The following is a 13728-nucleotide window of genomic DNA, read 5'->3' as shown; positions in this document are numbered from 1 at the left end:
TTCAAAAACTTGGTTTTTTAAGTATATGTGTTTCTTCTTAAGATCTATCTAACTTAATTTATACATGGCATTTTGAAATGAAAAATAGCCTTTTGAGACAGCCCATATAGCAGCTCCAGATGCAGTTCTTGGGAAATTCCCTAGAAGAAATTCTGAAATACCCGTTTGGTTTATCAAAAAAGCATGACTTTGGCAGAGAGAAAGCAGAAAACAGACATTTCCTGTGGGAATTTTGCTGATAAGAGAGTATTTCACAAGTAAGTGTTTTTAAAGCTATAAGGGTTTCCTTGGAGGGTCCTCAAGTGGTGCAAACTTGCCAACTTACACTTAGTTTTTCCATTGTGATAGGCAGACCCAGGAACACTGATTGATTACGCAACTGGGAGGACTTTGGTATTCTCTGCCTCGTTCCGCCTGCTTGCGCAATGGAAAGCATTTAAGGGACAAAGCAGTCCTAGCTTTAAAAAGTGGCTGGATGAGCACTGGAGGCAGCTGCCAAAGGACAAGATGGCACCCTGGATGAGCCTTTTCTTAACTCAGTTGACCTTCATTGCTGCATCTATAAAGGGAGGCTTGGCAGAGGACCCAGAACCTAGCTGCTGTGCACGTGAGTGTGACTTGGAAAGGGGCAAGAGGTGTTTGTGGAAATGGCAAATGCTCAGCAGCAGCCTTCATTGGGCTCTTCTGTGATGACAGAAGCTGCCTTAAACCAAGACAGACCATTGGTCCATCTTACTCAGTCTTGTTTTCAAAGATGTTCTATGGGGGTTCAGGCAGGGAGTCTCTCCTAGCCACACCTGGAGATGCTGGAGACTGAACCTGGGACCTTTTGCATGCAAAGCAGGTGCTGCCCCACTGAGCTACATTCTTTCCTTAGCTGACTTATCTGAGGACTGGTAATGGGGTGATTTCCATCCCCATCAGTCTCTCTGTATAGATAGCACTGTGTTTTGTGTGTAGGTGCACGTGTGTGCATACACACAGCACTGCAAAATGAGTGAGAGTGCAAAGAAACTTTACTTGGTGGGGATGGATCAGATTCTTGAGCTGGGGGTTGGCTACCCCTTTACTTCTCCAGAGTGAATAGCCAGCAACCAGTCTTGCTAACATGGTTCAGAATCCTTGTCTCCAGAGCATCTTTAATTCCATTGTTTTGCATGGGTACAGCCCTGATGCTAGAATGCTGCAGGCTGAGGTCTGGCACATCCTTAATTGCCCTGGGGCTAGCTAAGATGCGCTGGCTCTGCCCAGTGATTCACCAGGATCTACCCACTGGGCATATCTAGAAGTGTCCCTAATTTCATCTGTCACACACTGAAGGGTATGATCTCAACAAGGCTTGTTTGACATGTCAGAGTCCATTTGCAGTGACTTCGCCGAAATTAAAACTAGCAGTGCCTGTCAATTGCCCTGTAGCTGAGGCAGTAGTGTTGTGGTCAGCTGACAAGCTTTTGGGATGGAATTGATGAGCCCTCATAAATAAAAATTATATTATCACCCTGAGATCCTAGGTTGGGTTGCTACAATTTAAAACACAGCATAGAATCAGTGAATTGTACGGGTTGAATTCTAAAACCCTGGATGCACAAACACATAATTCCAGGATATTGTATGATTATCTGAATGATACCAACACAGTATTTTTTTTAAAAGGAAGTTACCAAAAAAATACAATCATTAAAAGAGGTTGGATCCTGAAAATATGCTTCTCCCATGTGAAATTTGCCTCTCCAGCATTCCCCCAAAGCTGTGCAGTGAATGCAACTCTGTGGGGAGAGAGTTCTACAACTTGGGGGCTGTGACATCATGCCTTCTCCTGGGCAGCCACCCCTCAGCTTTTGAGGGTGGTGGAACAAGCAAGAGGGGACCCTCTGCTGATCTTAAATACCCAGGGAGGTCTGTAGTGAAGAAGGTGGTCTTTCAGGTATTTGTGGCCTGATTCGTTTAGGGCTTTAAACACTAACACCTTGCATTGGTCCTGTAAAACAAAAGCATCTAGCCCGAAACTGAATTTCAGTGCATAGGTACAGCCAAGGACACCTGTACCTGAATAACAAAGAGATGCTGTATTAGGCAACATCCCCCCACCAGTCCTGCCTTGCACCTTTCTTGAGAGTTTTGGCCTGGCTGAAAAGTGTACTTCAAGATAAGTACCCATTGGCCTGGATCAAGAGGGATCTGTGAGCATGTGTACAAAATAGCTACCCTACAAAGGTACAATTTGCATTCATTGCTCTGCCCACCCCTGAAATGTGGCCCCGAGCAGGTTAACTAGAAGGGAAAGTGGCTCTCAAGTTGTGCTGGAGTGTAGGGGCAGTTCTGACCTTGAATGGCTCCTGATCTTGAATGCACAGCATCCTGCTGGGAAACAGAAAACTTCGCCTTGTGACTGTCAAGTTCTCAGAAAGCTGTGGCCCTAGAACCCTGTTTGAATCACTGCATCGTTTTTGTTTTCCAGAGCTAAAGGGGCTGTCTGAGTGTGGGCCAGACAAGAAATTCTTTTTCCAAGGCCAGCCTGGAACTCCTGGGATCCCTGGCATACCGGGAACAATTGGATCACCTGGAGCCAAGGGAGATCCTGGTCCTCTGGGGCCCCCTGGTAAGAGGACCCCATCAATATCCAGGTGGAGAAGGCCACTCGCCCTTGCATGTCCCAATTGCAGTGTTGCTATTCTTTGCATTTCTATCCCACCTCTTTCTCCAAGGTGCTAAAGGTGGCCCTGTTTCTCCCCCCACCTCATTTAATCCCCACATTAACCTTGTGAAATAAATTAGGCTGAGAGGCACTGACTGCCCAAAAGGTCACCCAGTGGGCATGGTGAAATGGGGATTTCAACTGTGGTCGCCCGGGTTCTAGATTGGCACTCCAACCACTAAACCTCACAGATGTAGAACCAGCTGGACTCTTCTGTTGTTTATGCTTAGCACAGTCACCATCAAAAGTAGCACCCCTCAAAAGATAGGGCACACCAGTTAGACTAAACCCTTCTGTAGCGATAATTTCCCCTTTCCAGAATTTCTTACTTCAGAATGAACTCAGAAGGGCTCATTTACCCTCCTCTGTTCGATCTCAGTGTGGGGTTGTTGGGTGGCCAATGCTGTGCCCTCCTGATCTTGTTTGACTCCCAACTCCGATATGCGGGGAGATAATGCATCTCTGCTGGGAGGGGATTCCAACAGTTAGGGAGCCATGACTGAGAAGGCCCTGCTATGAGTCACTGTGACACGAGCCACAGTTAAAGGTGGAACCAGTGCTTTTTTTCTGGGGGTACACAGGGGTACGCATACCCCTAAACATTTTGTGAATCTAAGTTTGGCCTCATTGAGGGGCAGTATTTCAATAGGAGTAGGAAAATGAGAGTACCCCTAAACATTTTTTTAGAAAACAGCACTGGGTGGAACTATTAGCAGGGCAGATCTCAAAACTAGGACTGGTGTATTCCTGGGAGAGGCGCTACTTCAAGTATGCTGGCCCCCAATTAATCTAGGGCTTTTTCATTCCTGCTGATCTTTATATGAGCTACTATTTAAGAACTGATGCCTGAGTTTGCTTTCCACCCCCCTCTTCCTTCCTCCCTCCTGTTTTCCTTTTGTGTCGCCTCTTTTAGGGTGTGAGCTGAGCCTGTGAGCAGAGACTGTGTTGTTTTAGCTGATTGTGTGAAAGCTGCTCTGGGAGACTTTTCAACTGAAGAGCAGGTTTAAAATGCTCCACTTAAATACCGTACAGAGATAAAACCCTTCTCTTTCATTCAGGTGAGAAGGGCTCCCCTGGAGAGCATGGAAAAGCTGGACCCAAAGGAGACAAAGGTACAAGAGGCATTTCTTCAAATTCTGTGGATAGGATGTTAAGTGTAGGATAGGCCCTGGTTTGTTTTTTTCTTTACAAAATTGATGGTGGTTGTGTGTGTGCGCACGCGCCCTCCACAAGGTGGAGAGGGATTTAACCCTTCACCATAACCATGGTTCTAGTCTGCATTGGACTTGCTGTTTTTTTCTTTGGTATAAATGGGAATTTCACTCCCCATGCAGACAGCAAGAACAGGGAGAGAGATCCAGATCAGGACTGTCAAGGGGTTCAAGAACCTTGACAGAACCTGAGAAGAGCCTGTCAGGTCAGGCCAATGGCCCATCTAGTCCAGCACCCTGTTCTCTCATTGGCCACCAAGGTGCTTGTGGGAAACCCAGTGGCTTCTGGGAACTACCATTCAAAAGCATCACTGCTTCTAAAGTGATGGACTGGCCAAGTTATCATCAGCTCAATGCTAGGTTTAAGATAGATTTTAAAAAAGAGAGTTTTGCAGACCAGAGATCACAATTCGAAAGGGATTTATTAGGTTCCAAGGTTAAAATTATTTCTAAAATGTACAAATTATTACTTGAGTGAGAGACAAAGGAGGAGTTGGTCAAGTCATCTATGATTAGTTGGGCTAGGGATGTGGGACACAATATTGATTTAAACATCTATGGCCAAACAACTTGAAATTTCCTTCACGCTATACTTTAAAGGAAAACAATCTAAAGATGGTTCACAGGTGGTACCTGGCACCAAATAGGTTGGCAAAGATGTTTAAATCACAGAGTGATAAATGCTGGAAGTGTAAAAAAAACACAAAAAAACAGTAGGAACAAGTTACCACATGTGGTGGTCTTACAGTGTGATTAAAGAATATTGGGAAACAATTTATAACGAGCTCAAAAAAATGTTTACAAGATCCTTCCCTTCCTCCTGGGCATAACAACATCTGAAGCCCCAAAGAATCAAATGAGTCTGTTGCCATATGCTACCACCGCTGCTCAGATTTTACTGGCACAAAAGTGGAAAACGGACGCAGCGCCAACAAAAGATGAGTGGCATCACAAATTGTTGGAGTCAGCGGCTATTCTACAAATAGAATAAGAAATAGAGTTGACAAAAAACTTAAGGAAGAATGGAAGTTATATATAGAATATATGAAAAATCATTATAACAAGATAGTTAACCTAGCAGGGTGTGAGTAGTTATAGCAGCGTAAGTTATAACAAGAGGTAAAGAGAAGAAGAGTGAAATATTTAGATAAACAAGAAGACGAGGTGGGGAAAGGATTAGAATTTCTTTTAAAGCCTTCCAGCCCTGTGGTGGTTCACAGCCCTGCAGTTATTTACTAAAGAAAGTGGGTGCAGCAGGATCCACTAGCACACAAGGACCAATCACGTGCTGAATGTCACATCTTGATTTTAAGATTCTTTTCACATGTGAACTTGTTTTTATATCTGGAACCGTTTTTAACTGTTGTTGTTGTTATTGTTTGTGCTTTTGCTGTGAAATTGCTTTGAGATACCTTATGGGAAGCGATTAATAAATGGCAGTAAATAAATAAATGGGCTCGCATTTGCAGGTGACACTAAGCCAAACCATGGTTTAGCCAAACACATGAACGTGTTGTTTCTCAGGAGAAGATTGTGCCTCCCTGCTCCTTTAAACTCAGCACAGCACAACCGCTAAGGCAAGGTCTGGCTTAGCATGTGGTCTGAAGCCAGGGTTGTAGAATCATAGAATCATAGAGTTGGAAGAGACCACAAGGGCCATCAAGTCCAACCCCCTGCCAAGCAGGAAACACCATCAGAGCACTCCTGACATATGGTTGTCAAGCCTCTGCTTAAAGACCTCCAAAGAAGGAGACTCCACCACACTCCTTGGCAGCAAATTCCACTGTTGAACAGCTCTTACTGTCAGGAAGTTCTTCCTAATGTTTAGGTGGAATCTTCTTTCTTGTAGTTTGTGGTTAAACTTTTTCCTTTACTGCATTTGAAGTGAGTGCTAGCTACATGGGACCCTCACACTGACCTCACTAACCAAAGGCTGTTTGTTTTCCACCCCCTATAGGAGAAGCTTGTGCTTCGGACTGCGGAGGCAGCTCCCAGCAACAAGGTAGAGCCTTTCCTCATCCAAGCCACAATTACGCCCTATCTGCACAATGCATTTAAAGCAGGATCACACCACCATAAACAGAATCCTGAAACTGTAGTTTGCTCAAGGTGCTGAAAGTTGTTAGGAGACCCCTATTCCCCTCAGAGAGCTACAGTTCCCAGAGTTCCCGGGGAAGATGGGTTTATTGCTATACCACTCTGAGAATTGTAGCTCTGTGAGGGGAACAGGGGCCTCCTAACAACAACAATAGTCATTGCTGTTTGACTTGTCCATACATCTTTCTGATTGTTTGTTTTGCTATGCTTTCCCAGTGCCACATTGTAGGGTCACTCATGAGCTGAAGCTCAACAAAACCAGTACAGAAAATAAACCAATACATTCACAGAATTGGTACTGAAAGCAGGATTCTGTTTTACTGCCCTGATCCCATCATGAATGTAAATCACCATTAACTGACAATGCAAAGTATGTAAGGAAGGGCTTTGTGCCCAAGGCTCTGGGAAGCTAATAGAAAATACTGGGCTGTAGGAACAAATAGTCAGACCTGGGATAAGGCAGCTTCCTACATTCCTAATTTGTGCACAGGCCATAATTCATAACACCTGCTTTGCATGTGAAAAGACCCAGGTTCAGTCCCTGGCATCTCCAGGTAAGCCTGGAAAAGACTCTTTTTCCAGAAAAGAGCATATGCTAGTCACTGTAGATCAGCCTCCAACAACCTGGTGCCTTTCAAATGTTTTGAACTACTGTTCCCATCATCTCTGATCATACATACCGGTATACCATCGTGGCAGAGGCTGATGGAAGTTGGTCCAAACTATCTGGTGGGCACCAGTTGGAGATGGGTGATGTAGTAAATACTGAACTACATGGACCAATGGTCTGATTTGCTTCAAAGAATTCTGGGCACTGTAGTTGACCCCTTGCAGAGTAACAATACCCAGCAGCCCTTAACAGAAGACAGTGCCCAGAATTATTTGAGGGAAATAATGTGCTTTGAATGTGCTGCAAGGTAGAGGGTGTACGCAGCCTAGGTGTGCATACATGCATGCCTACCCACACAATCCATATAGTGGCAATTAGCCTTTGAGATTACAAGATAGCAGCTATTCACATCTCTTCAGTGGGAGTTAAGCACAAGTCAGTGAAAGGCATCTGCTCATCAGATGGCTTGTCTGCCTGACATAAATCTCCTTGTTTTTTGATAAAGAGATTGATAAAAACTACATTTAGCAAGAAACCGGAAGAATTTTTACTAGGAATGGTTTCAGATAATATTCCCAAAAACAAAACTAGGCTATTTATGTATGCAACGTCAGCAGCAAGGGTTATAGTGGCAAAACACTGGAAAGATAAAAATACACCCACTAAAGAGGAATGGGTAGTCAAATTGTGTGAGTACTTGGAGCTCACAAAGCTGACAGATGCAATAAGAGATAAACCTAAAAATTTGGTGAAAGAAGAATGGGAATGTTTAAATAATTATTTAGGGGACAAGGGCTCAGCAAGAAAGATCTGGCTATGTTTAGAATGATGCCGCATAGAGAAATGTTCCCTGATACCAAGATGAGGGATTCCTTTGGAATGCAGATAGAGACAATTGATAAGAATAATGATCTGTTGTGAGCTTGACGGAAGTGTACAATAGATGAGCCTTCCTGCTTTGGCTCATCTTTTTCTTTTTCTTTTTTTTCTTTTTTTTCCTATTTTTCTTTTTTCTTTTCTTTTATCTTTTCCATAGTTGCTTATGTTCTGTGTCATGTACTTTGATATTTTTTGTAGTTTTAAAAGTTTTTTTTCATTACTATTAAGGAATTTTCCTTTGTAATTTTGGTTGTCTATATTTATATGTACCTGTTTAAAGCAAAATAAAAGTTTTTTTTTTAAAATCTCCATGTTTTTTGAGAAGGCCCAAGAGCCAAGAACTGCAAAGAGCTTCTAGACCAGGGCGAGACCCTAAGTGGGTGGTACACCGTCTTCCCCACAGCTAAGAAAACACTGGCTGTCTTCTGCGACATGGAGACTGATGGAGGAGGCTGGCTGGTGAGTCTTGCTGCCCCTGTGCAACCTGCCTGATAGCTCTAAAACAGGCATCCCCAAACTCAGCCCTCCAGCTGTTTTGGGACACCTTCCCATCACCCCTAGCTAACAGGACCCGTGGTCAGGGATGATGGGAATTGCAGTCCCAAAACAGCTGGAGGGCTGAGTTTGGGGATGCCTGCTCTAAAACAAGCCCTTCAAATGTTGCTGGACTACAATTCCCATCATACATCCATCATTTTATCTGCGTGCTGCCTTTCCAATGTTCAAACCATGCTGAAGGCAGCTTACAACATGAAAGTAATTACATAATTACAAATATAACAAAAGTAGTCATCAACAATAAATAGAGCATCTTGAAGTACACAAATTGAAACAATCTCCACATAAACCGTAAGATCTAAAAAACAAAGATACAAATATATCAATAACAGCAACAAACCCCCCACAACAACCCCCCTAAACAATATCCCAGCCCAAGAGCCTGTTTTTAACCTTTTGAGGGCCCCCCTCTCCCAGCCAAGTGGAAAAGGTCTTCTAGGACTCACAACCAAGGTGGGTCCTGACTGTTGGCTACGCTGGCTGGGGCTGATGGGATTTGGAGTCCAACAACACCAGGAAGGCCACAGATGCCCCATCCCTGCTCTAGAAAGAACAGTATGACCATGGTGCTCACACTGTGCCTGAGGAATCTGTCATTTCCATTGGCCCTGTAATGGTTCTAGGGGTTGCTTGTGCGTAAGCCGGCTGTATCTCCCCGGCTGGGTGCAAACACCTGGCTGGGTTGCCTGAGTGAACCTTTTCTGTCTGGGCAGCCACTCACCCGTGGCTGACTCAATCGCTGGCAGAATCCGTCAGTGGGCATTTCTTAAACTTCTTCCAGCAAAGAAGCTCTTTGACGCCTAGCCTCCTCCTACTCTCTCTGCGCGAAAGCCTTCTGCGCAAGGAGGGCATGGGCAGCGGAGGACCCCTACTCTCCCCGCTGGTCCCGGGCAAGGAGTCATGGGACCACCTCACCGCTTCCCCCATCTGCCCCCCTTCTCCACTGGCACTACGCTGATTCTCTTCCCCAGAAGATGGGCTGCTCCTCCCGATCCCTGGACGCTCTCTGGAATCCCTCTGGCTTTCACTCTCTCCCTCCGGCACTGATGGCAGTTCCCTGACAGGCGCTTAGAACAATTCTGGAAATAGATGCTTGTTAAACATGAACAGCAGTAAAACTGTATGGCATCTCACTATACTGAATGCAATAAGATGGGTCATTAGTCTTCTGTCTTCACTTTCATCACTGGCCAAAGAGATGTCACAGAAAAAGCTGGGCTTTTTGGTGGTATTGCTATTGTAGTTAAGGGCTGAGTGATTCTGGAGATTAAGCCCATTCCTGTCACGACTGAAGGTCACCAATAGCAGCCCTCTTCCATGTACATGTATTTATTTGTGTTTTATGAAGGATGAAATAACCCAGCAAATCCACCTAACACTACATAGGAGGCCTACAGAGATATTCATGGCTGGAACTCACATTCCAAACTGTGAGAAGCTCTAGGGTGGGAACAGGGAACCTCCAGCCCAGGGGCCGTCACACATCCCACTCACTGCCTAAGGTGAAATATGAATGTGCCACCATGTCACCTCCCTCCCCCTTACCTGAAAAGCTGAAGAGACAAGATCTCACCTGAAAGCAACACTATGTCTGGCAGCAACAGCGGGGTGCCTGCAGGGGCACTGCCTCCTCGGCTTCCACCACCAAGGCAGCTACTTCACCTTGCCTCATGGACAGGCTGCCTCTACTCTAGCCTGAAGGCCAAATGTGGCCTTCCGTGCCTCTCCATTTGGCCCTCAGAACTGTCCCCAAGCCACACCTACCCACCAGCACTAATAACAATACAAAATGAATACCTGAGGCAGAGACCTTTTCATCCATCTAGAAAGGCTTGTAAAAGAAAAAAAAGCTTTGATTGTTTCTGAAAAGTACGGTTTCAAGAGAAAGCTTGGCCTGTCATCTTCCCAGGTGTTCCAGAGGAGACAGGATGGATCAGTAGATTTCTATCGTGGTTGGGAGTCCTACAAGAAGGGGTTTGGGAACCGAGCATCTGAGTTCTGGCTGGGCAACGACAACATCCATGTTCTCACTAGTTCGGGTAAGGCAGCTTTTGTGTGTCCTTCGCATCTCCTGTGAGAAGAACCCATATTTACCAAAAGGCTCTCTTTCGCTACAGGTATTCCTGTCCTCTCTCGACTCCGATTACCCTATCCGGGTGCTTCCAGACTGACTATGGGGTGGGATTCAATCACATCCTAGCAAATTCAGGTTGCATAATAATAGATGATTGGGAGGGCTTGTGCAACAAACCCACTTCATGCTTCTAGTGACTTTTTGTGTTTCTGATTAGGGGCACACCAACTGAGGATCGATGCCGAGGATTTTGCCAAAGTCAGAACTTTTGCCCTGTATACAAGCTTCAAAGTCCTGAGTGAAAATGACAACTACACATTGACCCTGGGCTCTTACTCCAGTGGTGACATGGGTGAGTTACTGGGAGAACCACATTGGGTCTCCTCAGCTAGTAAGATGGGCAAGTTCTTTCATCAGTGGTCAAACATTTATCACGTTTATGCAAATTATTTTGACCTAGATACCATATTCCACAATTGTTTATCCTTCAGTGCTATGTAAGACTGTATCTAAGCTATTGGTTCTACCTCCGACCCATGTCTCAGTAGTTTTGTGTATCTAATCAGAGTCTCTGTCACTCCCTCTTAGTAATGAGCTCAGCAAAGGTGGACTGAGGGGAGCATGACTGGTTCGGTCGCATGGGGCACAGAGCGTTTGGGGCACTGCAGCAGGCACCATAACTATGAAGTCCAATGGAAGGCAAGAGGTGTAGGGGGTGGATTTTGGTGATCACCAGGTGCCTTGGAATGTTAAAAAATAGAAAACTGAGGAGAGGTTGCATTGGCCTGTTACAATTTATTTTTCAGTCTCCCAGAGGGAGGCGTGGCTGGCTACCTGGGACCCCAGAATAGAAGCACTCCTGTTACAGAATGAGGATGTACTGCAACAATTTGTTGCAGCTCCCACCTGTGCCTTGTATAAAAAAGAAGCCTTCCTTATGTATGCCAAGTAAATTCAAGACCTGCCTTTACATTCCACCTCCCCAGGAGATTCTCTATCTGTGCACGACAACATGCCATTTTCAACACGGGACAAAGATAATGACAACAGTGTCTCCAGCTGCGCAGAAGTCTACACGGGTGCATGGTGGTATGGGGACTGTCATCATTCTAACCTCAATGGGCTCTATCTCAAAGGCGAACACAGCTCTTATGCCAATGGCATCAACTGGGCTGCTGGGAAGGGTTATCATTACTCTTATAAATATGTGGACATGAAAATAAGACCAGAGTAGGTAGTGAAGAAAAGGTCTAGTGTAGGCTGGGTGCTTTACAGCAGAGGGCCTGGGCACTACTTCAGCTTCAATCTCTCGTGCATTCTCCAATTTTAACCTGTGAGGCAGCCTGAATTAGGAGACATCTCCACAAAGGTGACACCTGACTTATCCTAATTGTCCCAGTCTTGATCCAATAAGGTTATCCATAAGGACTAGGGGAGCAGGCACCTTCTGTAGCCTTAAGTCAGGGATAGGGAAGGTGTGACTCTCCAGATGTGGTTGGGACTCCAAATTCCCTCCTATCAGCCTCAGCCAGCAGTCAAGGATGGTGGTTGTAGTCTAGTGACAGCTGGAGGGCCATTTTCCTCATCCCAGTCCTGCCAAACAATCTTTAACTGCAAACAACCACACATAGTCCTACTTTATATTAACTCCTGAATCTACCCCTTCTGCAGAACAGCCCTTCCCCATGCATCCAATAGCTGATGTAGGTCAGTGTTTCCCAACCTTTTTTGGGCAAAGGCACACTTGTTTCATGAAAAAAATCTCGAGGCACACCACCATTAGAAAATGTTTAAAAAATTAACTCTGTGCCTATATTGACTATATATAAAGTAACTCTCTTTAATAGGAATCAAATAAACACAAAGAAAGTATTTTATAATTACTTTATTATGAAATAGTAAGAACCGTATTTTTCGTCCCATAGGACGCTCCGTCCCATAAGACGCACCTACTTTTTTGAGGGGAAAGGAAAAAATTTTTTCCTTTATTTCCCCCCCAAAAAACCAGGTCGGGGAACAGTGGGATGGCGGTGCTGCGCCTCCCCGCTGTCCCCCGAGCTTGTGGGGCTGGCCCATGTCTGCCTGGCACGAGGGGCGCTCTGCTTCAGGGCGCCCCGCGCGTCCGGCGGCAGGCTACAGTCCGCAGCATGGGGAACCCTCTGTTTCAGGGCGCCCCATGCGCCCCCCGGGTGTGCAAGGCTTGCCAACTCGAGCACGGAGCATGGGGCGTCCTCCGAAGGGCGCCCCGTGCTCCGCGCTGCCAGCTGCCGCCCGCAAGCCTTGCGCTCCTGGGGGGAGATCCCCCGGGTGCGCAAGGCTTGCGGACACCTGCGTGGAGCACGGGGCGTCCTCCGAAGGGCGCCCCGTGCTCCGCGCTGCCAGCTGACGCCCGCAAGCCTTGCGCTCCCGGGGGGAGATCCCCCGGGTGCGCAAGGCTTGCGGACACCTGCGTGGAGCACGGGGCGTCCTCCGAAGGGCTCCCCGTGCTCCGCGCTGCCAGCTGACGCCCGCAAGCCTTGCGCTCTCGGGGGGAGGTCCCCCGGGTGCGCAGAGCTGGCCTACAACAGCGCGGAGCACGGGGCGATGGGATGTGGGAGGGAGCTCGCTCCCCGCCCCGCGTGTGCTCGCCGCCGCCGCCCCGCCTCTCGCCGCCCGACTCGCCAGCCTCCCTCCCACGGCACACCAGGCAACGTCTCGCGGCACACTAGTGTGCCGCGGAACACCGGTTGGGAAACACTGATGTAGGTGGAAGATTTGGATACAAGAACTTGATTTAAAGTAGGCCACGTTACTGAGGATCTTGGTACATGAAACTACTGTATACGGATTGTGGTCAATGCACTGACGGCTATTTCTGATAACTCATAGCAGGCCAGCCTGAGATAGAACTGGTATAGTTGTGTGCTCACACACATATTTTTTAAGTCTTAATAAGCGCCTATCTCCTATGTTTCTTCACCACTTAACAAAACCAAACTTAAAAGCCATGACTTCATATGGAAAATGAGACATAGAGTCATACCTCTATATTGCAACCAGCCTTTATCTAGATATCCCCTACATCCCTAGACAGGATAGGAGCTGCCTTCAAGAGCTCTTACAGGCTCAACCCTGTCAAAGTATGGTCCACAAACAAGAAATGCTGACTATCTGGCAATTCAGAACGTATATTGCTTCTCAGGTTTGACTTTTGGCTGGAGAATGCCTTAGAATTTTTGCAGCTAGCTTGACAGAAGCAGTTATGGGGACAGCTGTTGCTTTCGGGGACTGTTGTAGCTCTTAATTATTAATATTATTTGTATGAGTATGTTAGCCTGCTCAACCTGTATATGAGAAACAAATAAACAGATCTTAAACAGACATGGTAAAGTCTCTAGAACTCTTTCCAAAGATGATGATGATTCTTTAGGCTGCCCTTGGAATTTAAAGGATATAAAATACTATAATCATTCCCTACCCCGTACCATACCTGACCCTATAAAGATACGTCTCCTGCATTTAGGAGGAGAGGGTGTAGTGGCCTTACATAATTTTGTGAGAAAATATTGGTAACAAATCTTGGGGAAGGGGGACAACATGATTTTGCATCACTTGTAGAGCATGG

General features: G+C 46.1%; 1 protein-coding gene across 4 annotated transcripts; it reads left to right on the top strand.

Annotated features, from left to right (window-relative positions):
• Positions 1 to 448: 448 nt before the first annotated feature.
• Positions 449 to 13484, top strand: LOC309345928 (veficolin-1-like). Of its 4 annotated transcripts, none has more exons than XM_081869420.1 (9): positions 449 to 607; positions 2459 to 2599; positions 3754 to 3807; positions 5864 to 5908; positions 7815 to 7951; positions 9960 to 10089; positions 10342 to 10476; positions 11111 to 11831; positions 12870 to 13484. In XM_081869420.1, exons 1-8 carry the CDS (start codon positions 508 to 510, stop codon positions 11356 to 11358), a joined length of 990 nt encoding a protein of 329 aa, XP_081725546.1. In that variant the 5' UTR covers positions 449 to 507; the 3' UTR covers positions 11359 to 11831; positions 12870 to 13484. The 4 variants fall into 4 exon arrangements, with proteins under 4 accessions (XP_081725546.1, XP_081725549.1, XP_081725548.1 ...); XM_081869421.1 differs by having other exon boundaries at positions 450 to 607; positions 7818 to 7951; XM_081869423.1 differs by lacking the exon at positions 10342 to 10476.
• The last annotated feature ends 244 nt before the right edge of the window (positions 13485 to 13728 follow it).

The sequence above is a fragment of the Podarcis erhardii genome (assembly GCF_964252035.2).
Source record: "Podarcis erhardii genome assembly, chromosome: 7".
Lineage (NCBI taxonomy): Eukaryota > Metazoa > Chordata > Lepidosauria > Squamata > Lacertidae > Podarcis > Podarcis erhardii.
Note: the sequence above shows the minus strand (reverse complement) of the source record. Positions and strands in the feature narration are given on the sequence as shown.

Excerpts from the sequence above, each read along its gene's own strand:
- LOC309345928 (XM_081869420.1), top strand. The coding sequence starts at position 508 with ATGGCACCCTGGATGAGCCTTTTCTTAACTCAGTTGACCTTCATTGCT. Across the intron at positions 608-2,458 it reads AGAACCTAGCTGCTGTGCAC|AGCTAAAGGGGCTGTCTGAG; the intron begins GTGAGTGTGACT and ends TTTGTTTTCCAG. Across the intron at positions 3,808-5,863 it reads TGGACCCAAAGGAGACAAAG|GAGAAGCTTGTGCTTCGGAC; the intron begins GTACAAGAGGCA and ends CACCCCCTATAG.